This window comes from Ornithorhynchus anatinus, chromosome 19 (genome assembly GCF_004115215.2).
Source record: "Ornithorhynchus anatinus isolate Pmale09 chromosome 19, mOrnAna1.pri.v4, whole genome shotgun sequence".
In the NCBI taxonomy this organism is placed as follows: domain Eukaryota; kingdom Metazoa; phylum Chordata; class Mammalia; order Monotremata; family Ornithorhynchidae; genus Ornithorhynchus; species Ornithorhynchus anatinus.
The window spans coordinates 7802075-7814455 of record NC_041746.1 but is presented as its reverse complement, the minus strand read 5'-3'; the positions used below and the strand labels follow the sequence as shown (position 1 = coordinate 7814455).

General features: G+C 37.6%; 1 protein-coding gene across 5 annotated transcripts in view; it reads left to right on the top strand.

Moving 5' to 3' along the window:
- The window catches only part of MARK1 (microtubule affinity regulating kinase 1), a 59013-nt gene extending 47593 nt beyond the window's left edge, over positions 1 to 11420 (top strand). For 2 of the 5 annotated variants that reach the window (XM_007672372.3, XM_039914792.1), the window contains 6 exons: positions 35 to 225; positions 1891 to 2015; positions 3138 to 3302; positions 3931 to 4185; positions 7273 to 7317; positions 8902 to 11420. In XM_007672372.3, the coding sequence (XP_007670562.1) occupies positions 35 to 225; positions 1891 to 2015; positions 3138 to 3302; positions 3931 to 4185; positions 7273 to 7317; positions 8902 to 9256 (1136 nt within the window). In that variant the 3' untranslated portion in view covers positions 9257 to 11420. The remainder of the gene's footprint in view (positions 1 to 34; positions 226 to 1890; positions 2016 to 3137; positions 3303 to 3930; positions 4186 to 7272; positions 7318 to 8901) is intronic. The other 3 variants (XM_039914791.1, XM_007672375.3, XM_007672374.3) reach the window with 3 other exon arrangements.
- The last annotated feature ends 961 nt before the right edge of the window (positions 11421 to 12381 follow it).

The following is a 12381-nucleotide window of genomic DNA, read 5'->3' as shown; positions in this document are numbered from 1 at the left end:
TTTTCAGCTGATAAGGCATTATTTCACTTTATAGCCGGTCCAGCCATCCCTCCTGCTGTATCGTATACAAAAAGGTCCCAGGCAAACAGCGTGGAGAGTGAGCAGAAAGAGGAATGGGACAAAGACGTATCACGTAAACTTAGCAGCACTACAGTTGGATCCAAAGGGGAGATGGCCGTAAGTCCTCTTGTAGGACCAGAAAGAAAAAAGTCTACAATTCCAAGCGTGAGTGTATGTTCGTTACAACTATCAGGAAGTACTGTGGTCATTACTTTAAAGACTGTTGTTCAAAGTTGAGGAAACTTTTGTTCTTGAGTAATCACTATTGTTGGCTTTTATTGAGGGTCTGCTGTGGGCCGAGCACTGTACTAGGTGCTCAGAAGCACAATAGAATTACAAGTCACGGTCCCTGCCCTTTTAAATATCACTGGGTTTTAATAAAGGAAAAATATTGGCCTAGAGAAGTTGTACAGAAAAAATAGAGGAACTTCAAAAGCTTGCTGGTTTTTCCTTCAGTTTCACATATATTACTTGGGATCATCTGAACTGCTTATTTGAACAGACGCTTTGTTTAGGGACAAGGTAATAGGATATCCCACTGTCAGAAAGGCGTGCTCTAAAATTGTGTCCTAGTAGTGGTGGTGATTTGTGCAGCTCCATGCACACTCTCTCTCCTGGTCCCCTAGAACCAACAGCAAAACATTGAGAGATGGCTGATCTGAGTGAGGTGTACCGTCTACAAGCTCTAGACTGTGAGCTCATTGTAGACAGGGAACATGTCTCCCAACTCTGTTACATTGTACTCTTCCAAATGCTTAGTACAGTGCTCTGCACACTAAGCGCTTCAAAGCGTACAGTTGACTTTGACCATGAGACAGAATATCTCTGTGTCTCCTGCAGCAGCAGACACTACTGGGACTTCCTCTGCAACTTAGACAGTTGTAGAGTGTGGAGCTCACATCCTCCTTGTGGAGCATTGGAGTCTCTTGCATATTCAAAAATAGTGCCATCTGCTGATTTAACTATTTACCAAAAAACCATTGCATTAGAGATAGTGGGAGACCTGTTACTTCACAGGCGGACAACTACAGCAAAAAGGTTTTGCGCTAATTAGAAATAAAAAGGTGAAAGAGAAACAACACGGTGTTTATTGAAAGGGAAATGTACAGGTCCTCATATACAAGTTGTATGAACTAGTGTACCATTCAACCATTTTAAAAACTGGACAAGAACCTCATTCTAGGAAGTGAAAACTAAGGTACTATCAGATTGACTGTACCAGAGATCAACATAAGCAGTGTTATAGCAAAGATTGTATCCTAGACAACTGTACTATAACAATCTTGGCCCTGCCACTTGCCTGCTGTGTGACCTTGGGCAAGTTAATTAACTATTCTGTGCCTCAGTTTCCTCATCTACAAAATGGGGATTCAGTGCATGTTCTCCCTCTTACCTGGACAAGTGGGACAGGGACCATGTCCAAATTGATTTTCTTGTTATCTACCCCAGTACTTTGTACAGTGCTTGGCACATAGTAAGCCCATACTTCAAAAAAAAGAAAGAGAAAACACTATATAAGGTAGGAAAGGAAACACATGGTTGTTATTACCCTATTTTACAGATGAGGAAACTGAGTCACAGAAAAGTTGTGACTTGGCCAAGTTTGTATAACAGACCAGAGACTGATTAGAACTAGAATCTAGGTCTCCTGATTCCCACATCCATGCTCTTACCTCCTGCCTGCCTCTCTAGAAAGAATTTGAAAATATTTGATGTGAATTTTGAAAGAATACTGAAATGCTTTTCATGACAAGTTTAAAAGTTACTTGTGTTCCGATTTTCCCAAAAACACAATTGAAATTGAAAATGACCTGTTTTCCCATCATACAGAACAATGTATTTCCTGGTGGTGGCATGACTAGAAGGAACACATATGTATGTGAACGTACTACTGATCGCTATTCAGTAATACAGAATGGAAAAGATAGCAGGTATGAAGACCGAAAAAAATGGAAGTACGTATAGAAGAATGAGGAATCCATATTAATGCATTCTCAATTCATTGGTCTAGCACAGTGAGTTGAGCTCTCCTGTCCAGCAGAAGATGAATTGTTGGCTTCATTTTGGGTGATAAAGAGTGAATGTCCCACCTCTTAGCTCTCCCTCAGCACCTCTGACATTTTCACTTTAGGCTGGGATGTATTAAGCATTTTGTAGAAATTGTTTATAATCCTTTATAATTCAATGAGACGGATCTGCAACGTAAATCACCATTCTGATCCAGAGGGTTGGTTTTTGTAATGAGATTTTTCGACTCTGTGTCTAGACTTAACCCAATAGTGCTCAACTAGAACAGAGACATTTGATGCTGATGTCTGGAGGGCTCAAATCCATTGGTGACAAGCTAGGCTGCATGAGTCCATTCAGGAGCTTCTATAACATACATTTGGTGGGTTCTGAGTGTTCTCCTCCCCACATTGTACCTATTTTAATCCCTACCGAGAGTATCCATTTGTTGAACGTCAATAGGCTAAATTGATAAAGGGATAAGATCCTGGCTATTAATATACTAGTGTTGGTACTCTATAATACCAGATGATATTTTAACTCTATGGCTACACATATCAGAATGACTTTATGGTAGAAGATGGGACATTCTGTAGAGGGTGTGTCCATGGAGTTGCTATAGGTCGGAAATGACTCTGGCATTTGCGGGAGAGAAGATATTTTAGAAGCATTTTTGTGAGGTTCATCATCTCTTTAAGAACAATTAGCCACGGTGGCTTAGGATCCTGATCTTCGGTTAGTAATTGTTACAGTTCTTGGGTCTACTAGGTAAAGCATTTTATTTTGTAACACATTAAATGTTAACGGGAAATTGATTTCATATTTACTCAGTTAAGCCTGTAGGCAGCCAGCTAAAATAATAGCTTTTCTGTGGTAACTGATGATGAAATTATGCTGACGCGAATACAGCATTAATTATGTTCCTTAGTCATCAGTAACTGTACGCTAGTTTCAGAGTGTTTGCTACCGACGGTTTTATTCAGTTTTGTTGAAATGCAGTGTTTGATTCTAGAGTAATTAAAAAATTGCTCCTTCTTTTTCATATTGCTGTGGCCCCTTATCGCTGAAAGTCTGATGGAAATGTCTGTAAGTGGCACCCCTTCCGCAGGCTCTGCTGTTGCTTCAGCTATACCCTCCACTCGACCTCGACACCAGAAGTCCATGTCTGCCTCCGGTCATCCAATAAAAGTTACCTTGCCAACCATCAAAGATGGCACTGAAGCTTACCGACCAGGGTAACGTGTCCCGTGCATTGCTTTCCATTTTGTGTTAAGAAATCTGTGATCCTATATTGGCTTTACAGATACACCCATTTTCTCTCAAGCTAAGCTGTTTTGAAAAAGAAACATGATTTCTGATACATTTCTGGAGTTTTTCAAAGCCATGCTAATGCATATCAATTCAATGTTACTAAAAAAAATTGATTAGGTATTTAGCATTCACGGGCTTGGATGATATCATAAATGTCAGCATAATTGCAGATGAAAGATGGTAATCCTTTTGTGTAACCCTGTTTTTGTTAATAGCACCTACAGTCCAAAAAGTAAAGTTTTATCAATGGTGGCTATTCTTGTTGGTTAGAAGTCGAATATGTCTCTTCATAATTTTTCTAAGAAGTTTACATGAATATAATCACAAAATTGCTGTCAGCTTTTTTTTTTAATTCCTGCTATTGAAAAGTGCATATTAAGAAGAGTTGAGTATTTGAGTTGATAATTGTATTTAGGATCCTAACAGTTTTATCAAAGAAAATTAATGTTAAGAATAAGCATTCGCAGCATTCTGTTCTCTAGCTGTAAATATGAAAACTAAGTGGGAGATATTGTTATTCTGAGTAATATATACTGAATATTTTTTTCCCAGCAGTGCAACTCAGAGAGCGCCTGCTGCTTCCCCATCTGCTCATAGTATTAGCACGTCTACTCCAGACCGAACCCGATTTCCTCGTGGGAGTTCCAGTCGAAGCACTTTTCATGGTGAGCAGCTCCGAGAACGACGCAATGCTACTTATAATGGACCACCTGCCTCACCGTCACATGAAACTGGTGCATTTTCACATGCCAGGAGGGGGACGTCAACTGGTATAATAAGCAAAATTACTTCCAAGTTTGTCCGCAGGTCAGTATCGATGCAGTGTTGTTTCCATGCCTCACTCGAGTGTAGGAATTAAGAGGAAAGTCAAGCATTTAGCATTTGAGTTGGCTTATGCCATGGTCCTGAAATCAGGTCTTAATGCAAAATTTAGTAAGGTGTAAATAAAGCCTCTAAATAAAAATCACAGAAGAAATGGGACCAGGGAGACAAAAGTAAATAGACTAGCAAGACAACTTGAGCTATAAAATGCACTGGAGTATTATTTGGATTTTGAAAGCTAGAATCATCATATAAATTTAACTGGAATAAAATGCTTACTTTAAAAATTATACCAAACACATCTACTGTTGTTACTCAGAAGAGTGGTCTAGCCCCTCCCAGCTGTTACATACTTATATTTATTATTTTTCTGAACAGATTTAAGACTACGTTATATTTGCATCCAATTGCTTATATTAGTTTTTCCTTAAGTCGTTCATTACAGCTGAGGACGCAGGCATTGATAAATTAGTTAGCGTCCCCCACATCACACAGCTAAGTTTAAAATTACAACCCTACAATCGCAAGCAGGTGGCTTCCCCCCAAAATAAGCAATGCTGTCTGTGTGAACAGGAGGTTTTGGTCCCACTTTGTTCCTGTAGTATAAATTCTTGAAAATTGAACAGATCCTTGCTCTTGCATTATTCCTCCAATAGTACATTCTATGTCCTCATAGGGAGAAATTTCATAATCAACATTCCTACATTTCCAGTAATAAGCAGCTCAGGGTAATACTGGAAAACTAGTTGGCAAGGTGAGAGAGATGAGTGACATATTGCGTTCAACCGCACTGGGACAGATCTGACCATGTTTCCCTTAATAACCCATTTAACTGACAAACATACAATCTTTAATTTTCCAAATGCCCCCTGCAGCGAGCACATGATGATGCTGTATAACCTCTCAAAGTTCCTCCCAGAACAAGCCAGACTTCCTCCTTGGAGAATTACATCCGGCCAGAAAATAGGGTTTCAAAAGCTTATTCTGCTGAGTGATTTATTTTTTTAAAGAGTATGGGTGCATAGTTTCCAAGGGCAACTAATCATTTCCCCAGAATAAATGCCTAGGGTGTTAGGAAGCTGGAGCCCCTCTATGCTGTCACCAGTTTTTCCTTAATCCTTTCCTCCCTTCCTCCCCAATTTTTTTTGGGGGGGGGGGGGGTTGTTATTTTGGGGGTTTTTTTGGTCAGAGAATCTTGGAATCCTAAATCTGGAAGGGACTATGAAAGTTCATCTGGTCCCATCTTCTGCTTCTAGTCAGGCAGATGATAAACCATCCACGTCACAACTTTGTGGGTCCAAATGAAGTTTCCTTCATGTTGACTTTGATTTAACTTTAAAAAAGCGGGTATGTTTAAATGAACCAAGTTATCCAAAAAGAGGGGTGATTAGATTCCAAATCCCTTTGGGTGATTAAAGGCCTGAAAGGACTGGATCTTTTTTCTGTGTGAAACCTAAAATTAAGACTTTATTATTCAGAAAAGGGGAATTACAGCTCACATTTCTTTAGGCTATGTAGAAGCAGCATGTATCCTCCTGAGTAACTCCAGGTTCACTTTATACATGCATACACACACAGTTGGTAGATTCAAATATATTACATTGCCCCTTGGGCAAAGGTGGAATTTTCCAAACAATGGCAAAAAAGGCTGTGTTTTGCGGGGAAGAACTAGGGCAAAATTGCAAATCCTGACCACAGGTGCCGCAAAGGGGTGAAAATTAAAGCGAATAATAGGTAACTTGGAACAGTTAAAAAAGGGGAGCCCACTTGATTTTGTAATTTGACATCAGGAGCCAAAGTGCAGAGTATATATTATATTCCAATAAATAGTAGATTTTGTTCAAGTAACCAAGGGCAGCTGAAATCTAAGACTCAAATTGTACATCTGTGAAACATTCTGTAAACTCAGATCTGTTCAGGAAAAAAAAAAACCTCATAAAATGGATAAGACCTGTGATTGGGGGCATCAGATGTGTTAAAGAATTTCCATAAACAAACAAATCAATAAAACAAAATTAGTATATTTTGTAGAGAGGTTTAATGGTACTCTTGTTTATTTTGCTTAAATTATATTCAAGTGCATTTGCAGCTGCTTTTGTCAGGGGTAAGATTAAGCCACAGATTTTAAAGTTCAGAGTTTAAAAAGTGGAAATACAAATGGCTTCATTGTGTGATTAAAGGATATTTTAAGTGTACAAATATATTGACATTTGTTAATTGTCTTGTCATTTTTCCTGTATCAACTTACCTCTGACAATCGTAGGAGCTTTTAAAAAGATTTTCATAAGAGCTTCTAAAAAGAGTTTCCTAGGAGCTTTTAAAAAGATTTCCATAAAGCTTTAAAGAATATTCAGTTAAAGGATGGCTTGAAGGATTTTAGTCCTATTTTCTCTATATTGGATGGGGGTTTTTGTAGATAGTACTGTTTTCTGCCAAGTGAGGAATGGTGAATTAGCATATATTAAAACTATTTTAAATTACCGTTAATACATTTTAAAGAATATGTAATATATAACATTGAAGGTTCTGGTATGCTATAATTGAACTCATTTTTATAATATTTGTTCATTACTATTACTGCCTGATCAAATGATTTAAAATGCACATAAATGAATAACCACTTATTAGTGATGTCAGGCCTTTGCTATTTTGTATGTCAGCGTATGTGTGTTTGGTTTTTTTTATAGTGACCAAGGCAGCTCAATCGTTGGGCATCGATTTGCTTTCTAAATTGAGCAATCTAAACTGTTAAAAAATGCATGAAGTCAGATGTGGCTGTTACTGTGAAAACCGCTCCAAACTCATTAAAAACATTATCTTGCATATTTTGGTTTGGGCACTTGGAAGATTGTGTCGTAGAAATGCTGCCTTTCATGTGGTGCCACAAATCTAGTGGGCACTAAAAAATGTTAGTTGGAAACCTGGAGGAAAGTAGCATTAGGTGTTGGAAAACTGTTTTGGTAGAAGTTTGCTCAACAAGAAATTATTTTAATATATCTTTAGATGTAGGTTCTCTTGATTAATTTTTCTTTACTTTTTATCATTAAATCTCAACCTTAACTTTGTTTTGAGGGATCCAAGTGAAGGCGAAGCCAGTGGCAGAACTGACACCTCAAGGTGAGAGCCACAATTAATACTTGGCTGCTAGGTCCCTGTGTATGAAACGTTTATTTCTTAAAGGCATAATATCAATTCATAAAAATGAATATTAAAGAACTAGTAGCTAGATAACCTGTATATTTTAGACAGTTTCCGCTTTTGAATGAATTGATTTCCCTTTAACCTTTGAAACCCTACCTAGTTTCTTAACTTTGTATAATAAATTCAGTAAGTTCTTATTTTCCAGACGATATAACGAACTGTATACTTTGGTTTAAAAAAAATTAAATTATTTTACGGCAGAATTAAGCTCATTTGAATGTATTTAGGTCATCATTTATTTAGTATCCATGAAAATGTTGAAGATATTATCAAAGCAAAGCTCAAATATATAGAAAGATGTGAAATTAGTAGTTTGTTCCAGGAGGAGGTTTGAGTGAATCAAAGTGCACACTCTTTTGGTATGACTCAATACCTGTTTCTTGGCACCATACTTTACTAATCCAGATATTGATACTTAAGTCCAATTTTAGTGACAAAAGAAATTGAATACCTTGCTCAAGTTTCTCTGATAGTCATTGATAAAATTTGAAAATAAACCTAATACCTTCACCAATCCATAATTCAACACCTAGACCATAACTGCAAACATTTCAAAAATGTGTTGACCGACTTTCCCATAGTGACTTACCGTGGAAAAATGGTTCTTCAAAATGAATGCTTTCTTATATGCCTGTGTAGCTCTCTGAAAAGACCCTTCTCATAAACATATACTTTTATTGGTGATTTAAAGATTTGTTTAAAGTGTCACCTCCTTGCTTTGCCTGGGCTATTGTGGAGATATGTTTGGGGGGGGGGGGTCAATGTATTAGTCTAGTTCAGTCTAATAAATAAGGAAAAGGAACTTGAGTGGACAGCCTAGACTTCACCTTTATACCACAGACTTTATTCCTTTTCCCTCATCCCTCTCCCCCACAACCAAAAGGACCATGCCTCGGTCCTCTAACATAAGCCCTGTCAAGTAAGACTCCAAAAGAGGATAGGACTTCTGGATCTGAAGCACAGAGCATTTGCATTGGAAGTATAAGGAGTTACCTTCCAGTGCCCTAGGAATACAAGAAACTGCTACATAACCGTAAATATACTGCAAACCTCTTGTCCCAAGATATGCCATTTTAAATAAACCCAGAGAGAGATTTCAGAACTCTAAAACACATTTCAAAGTTTGGGGTTAGTTGCAAGGCAAATGCGCTGTCTCTCTCCCTACTTGGTGTTTATGAAGAAAATGATAAAAAGTCACTTCTGCGAATGTAAATATGAAAAAAAGACGTAGGGGAAGAAGAGAAACTTGTACTCTGTATTTACGTACTACTTTTTGAATACTTTTAATGCTTGAGTTGTTTCCCCCAAACATTCATTTAGATCATTTTGCATTGTTTTAGAGCTGGATGTTATGGAAATTACTGAGGGAATAACTGGTGACTAAGTAGGTAGACTAACTGAGATAATGCCAATTTTTAATGATAATTTTACTCAGTGTAGATTTTTTACATTAGCCTTCATTGTGTTGCTAGATGGTCATTTACCCCTATCTTCCTACAGGAGTACTTCTGGGGAACCAAAAGAAAGGGAGAAGGAGGACACTAAAGATTCAAAGCCTCGTTCCTTGCGATTCACTTGGAGCATGAAGACCACCAGTTCCATGGACCCCAATGACATGATGAGAGAGATCCGAAAAGTATTAGATGCAAATAACTGCGATTATGAACAAAAGGAAAGGTTTTTGCTTTTCTGCGTCCATGGTGATGCCCGACAGGATAGCCTTGTTCAGTGGGAGATGGAAGTCTGCAAGTTGCCCCGATTGTCACTCAACGGAGTCCGCTTCAAAAGAATATCCGGGACTTCTATTGCATTTAAGAACATTGCATCCAAAATCGCAAATGAGCTTAAGCTGTAAGTGAAGCTGAAGTTCTGGGATCGGGGAAGGCAAAAATGATCTCCCCCTTTGGAATGTACTGGTAATGCCTAATGTGATTGGCTTGTGAAACTCTCCTGTAGAAATTGCCCATATCGCAATAAGGTTATACATAGTTATGAAATGTAAAATTAAAGTCATTATGAACTATATTAAATAACAGTAGGTAAAAAAGTTATGTTCACATGTACAGGTAAGTATATAGATTATTCTGTTCATTTTCTGTTTATAGTTGTACAATAAAAAAATGCTGAAATACAGATCATGTATAGTTGTCTAGATTTCTGCACAAATATGTATGTTTAATGCTTTGACTTAATGTTCTTCCCTATTATTTACATTTTGGTGGGTTTTTTAAATTCTTACCTCCATCAGGCATTAAAAAAAAAAAACTGTCCATTCTCAGAGTGCACAAGAAAAGTCTTCATGACTGTAGCCTGAATTTTTTTCAGCTATTGAAAAACCTTACATAAATTTGATTTAAAAGTTGAGAAATATCAGCTTTCGTTGTACTCCCAGTTTTTTGTTCTTATCTTAAGCTTTTATCTTTGTTATTGAACAGTGTTCAGTTGAAAAAATTTGAAAATGTTTACAGTGTTGGCACTTAGAGTAAGAAAATAAATGAAAATAATTTATTTGTCTCGGGCTAACTAAAACTGCTGGAGGGGAAAAAAAAAACGCATTTTCTGAAGAATTTTGAAATATTTTTCCTGGCCCACTAATATATGTAGCATCCAAATTTTAAGAAAAATAAATATTCCATTGAGTATCATGGTATATCACTTAGGCTTGCTGCTTTCAGGACATTACAGATTCCAGTCTGTGGAAATATGATATTGGTACTGTTTCATAGCACAAGCTCATTTTTCAAGTATTGATATGTGCATCAGTTAATGATTAATGCCACCTCAGGAATTAACTGGCGTTTGAAACTGGCGTTAGCGCCTCCCGGTCTCAAATCCCATTGTGACTCCTTTCCAATCCCCTCCTCCCTTCCACAGTATGTGTAATTACTTAAGAGACTTGACAGCAAATTGTTTATAACCATAGATTTTTGGTTTATGCTTTATGTGGTTGTACAGTTTGTTTCCATGTAACCTGTTTGTGTTTAATATTTTACCAGATTTCTTATATTTATTCCACATCATTATGCCTGTATTGTGCAGTTTGTAAGGCATTCGCCTATTTTTTAATTTCATAACTAGTGATATAAACTATGTAAAACCACTAGTACTGGTACATTTTAATACTTATTTTGTACTGAATTAACCTTGGAGGTTGACTGTGCAATGTTATTTAATGTAATTACTGTAATATCAACATGTGGGCCCCATCTGCACAATCTTGTGAGGAGTAGAAAGTTCATGGAAAAACTTGTTGATTTTAAACATTAAAAAAACTGTGATAAATTTTGTTTAACCCTAACTTGTTAGAAAGCTGTAAATGTAGATGGTTGGCCACTCCACATTGGCTTGCCAAGATGGAGTTTATATGCTGTACTGTTCTGTGAAGTAGCTTTTTTATGTAACAGTTCTGTTCTGAAATGGACGTGTATTGTTGCCTTAGAAAAGGGTGGTGTTTGGAAAAGACGTACTGTAGCCCCTTTTTACCCAGTGTTCATAAAAAAAAATACCTGATGCAAGTCATCTTTTCACTATCATTGGTGCACTCTTAAAATTTACTTGGAACCGTTCTCATAATAAAGCACTTGTCTTTTGCTCTTTATAAAAATGTGAAGTCACTATTTCCAATAGAGAAATGTAATAGTTGTTGATAATAAGTCTTTTGTTTTCTAAAAAAAAAAAGGTCAAGCCCAAATAGGTGCAGAATGAACCTTTGTCCTTCCTCAATCTTTGGGAAGTTCATTTTATTTGGAAACATTATCTGTATGTGATTGTGTTGACTATGTATAGAGATTTGTTCCTAAAACAGAGATCAGGGTCTTCAGCCCTATAATTGAAGCTGATATCCAATGTATTAAGGAGTTCTTTCTCTACCCTTCTGGTACTGCAAGTGGAGAGTGAAATAATAGTATTAGCATAAACGTTTACCGTTTTTGTGTGTTAATCATGCAAGACTATCATGTTTTTGAAAATTCAGAAAGGCTTTACAGTGTGTTTGCATAAATAAATTCCAGTTATGTCGAGATTGTCAAATCTTGAATCATCTTAGACCACAAGTACTTGGAATTTTTTAATAGATTTCTGGCGGATATGGTATTGTTTGATGTGAGAACTGCCATGGAAAAGGTGTCTTTTTGGGAAGGTAAGCCTTGCATACCATTTTCCAAAATAGAAAAAGAAATATTAGGCTGTGTTCCTATCAGGTAGTTGTGATCAGGGTCTTTCGTGATCATGATCTTGGTCTTTCATGATCAGGGTATTTCATGATCACGTAAGCCACCCGTGTTATCTCAGGGTTCTTCTTAAAGCATTCCACTCCTTCTCCACTGAGGACTATCTCCCAAACCAGACTCTAGGGAGCAGAGCAGCAGCCAAGAGAGCAGTTGTTGCCCAATGCTTGGCTGTAGAAGCAGGCAGCTGTGGCAAAACCAGTTTCTCTTCTCAGCAGCCACTGCTGTAAAGACCAGATCCCCTACAAGTCTTGGAACAGTTTTTTGAGTCCCTTCAATCAGAGGGGTTACTCGACAAGCCCATTGTCTGAGCAGAAATGTCCATTAGCTGTAATGCCTATTCAGAGTATGCGTGACTTCAGGGTAACTTGTGACTAAACCCTTAAAAACTGATGTAATTATAGGAGATGAAATGTTAGACATGAAAAGCTTTACACTATGCAAAGCAGAACTACTCATCTTATCTCCTGAAGCCCATCTTCCTCCTCCTAACTTTCTCCTCTGACTTGCCCCAGACGGCAGCCAGGGTCATTCCTTGACACCCTGTTGTCTTTCAACTCTGTTATTCAACATACTTCCGGATCCTGCTCGTTCTCCCTACACAATATTTCGTGGATCTTCCCTTTCCACCCAAACTGCTATCTTCCTGGTCTTGTTGCAACTAGGCAATTGATTGACTGATTGATTATTTGTCTCTCTCTTGGTCTTGCTACTTACAGACTCTCCCGCTCCAATCTGTACTTCATGCTGCCAC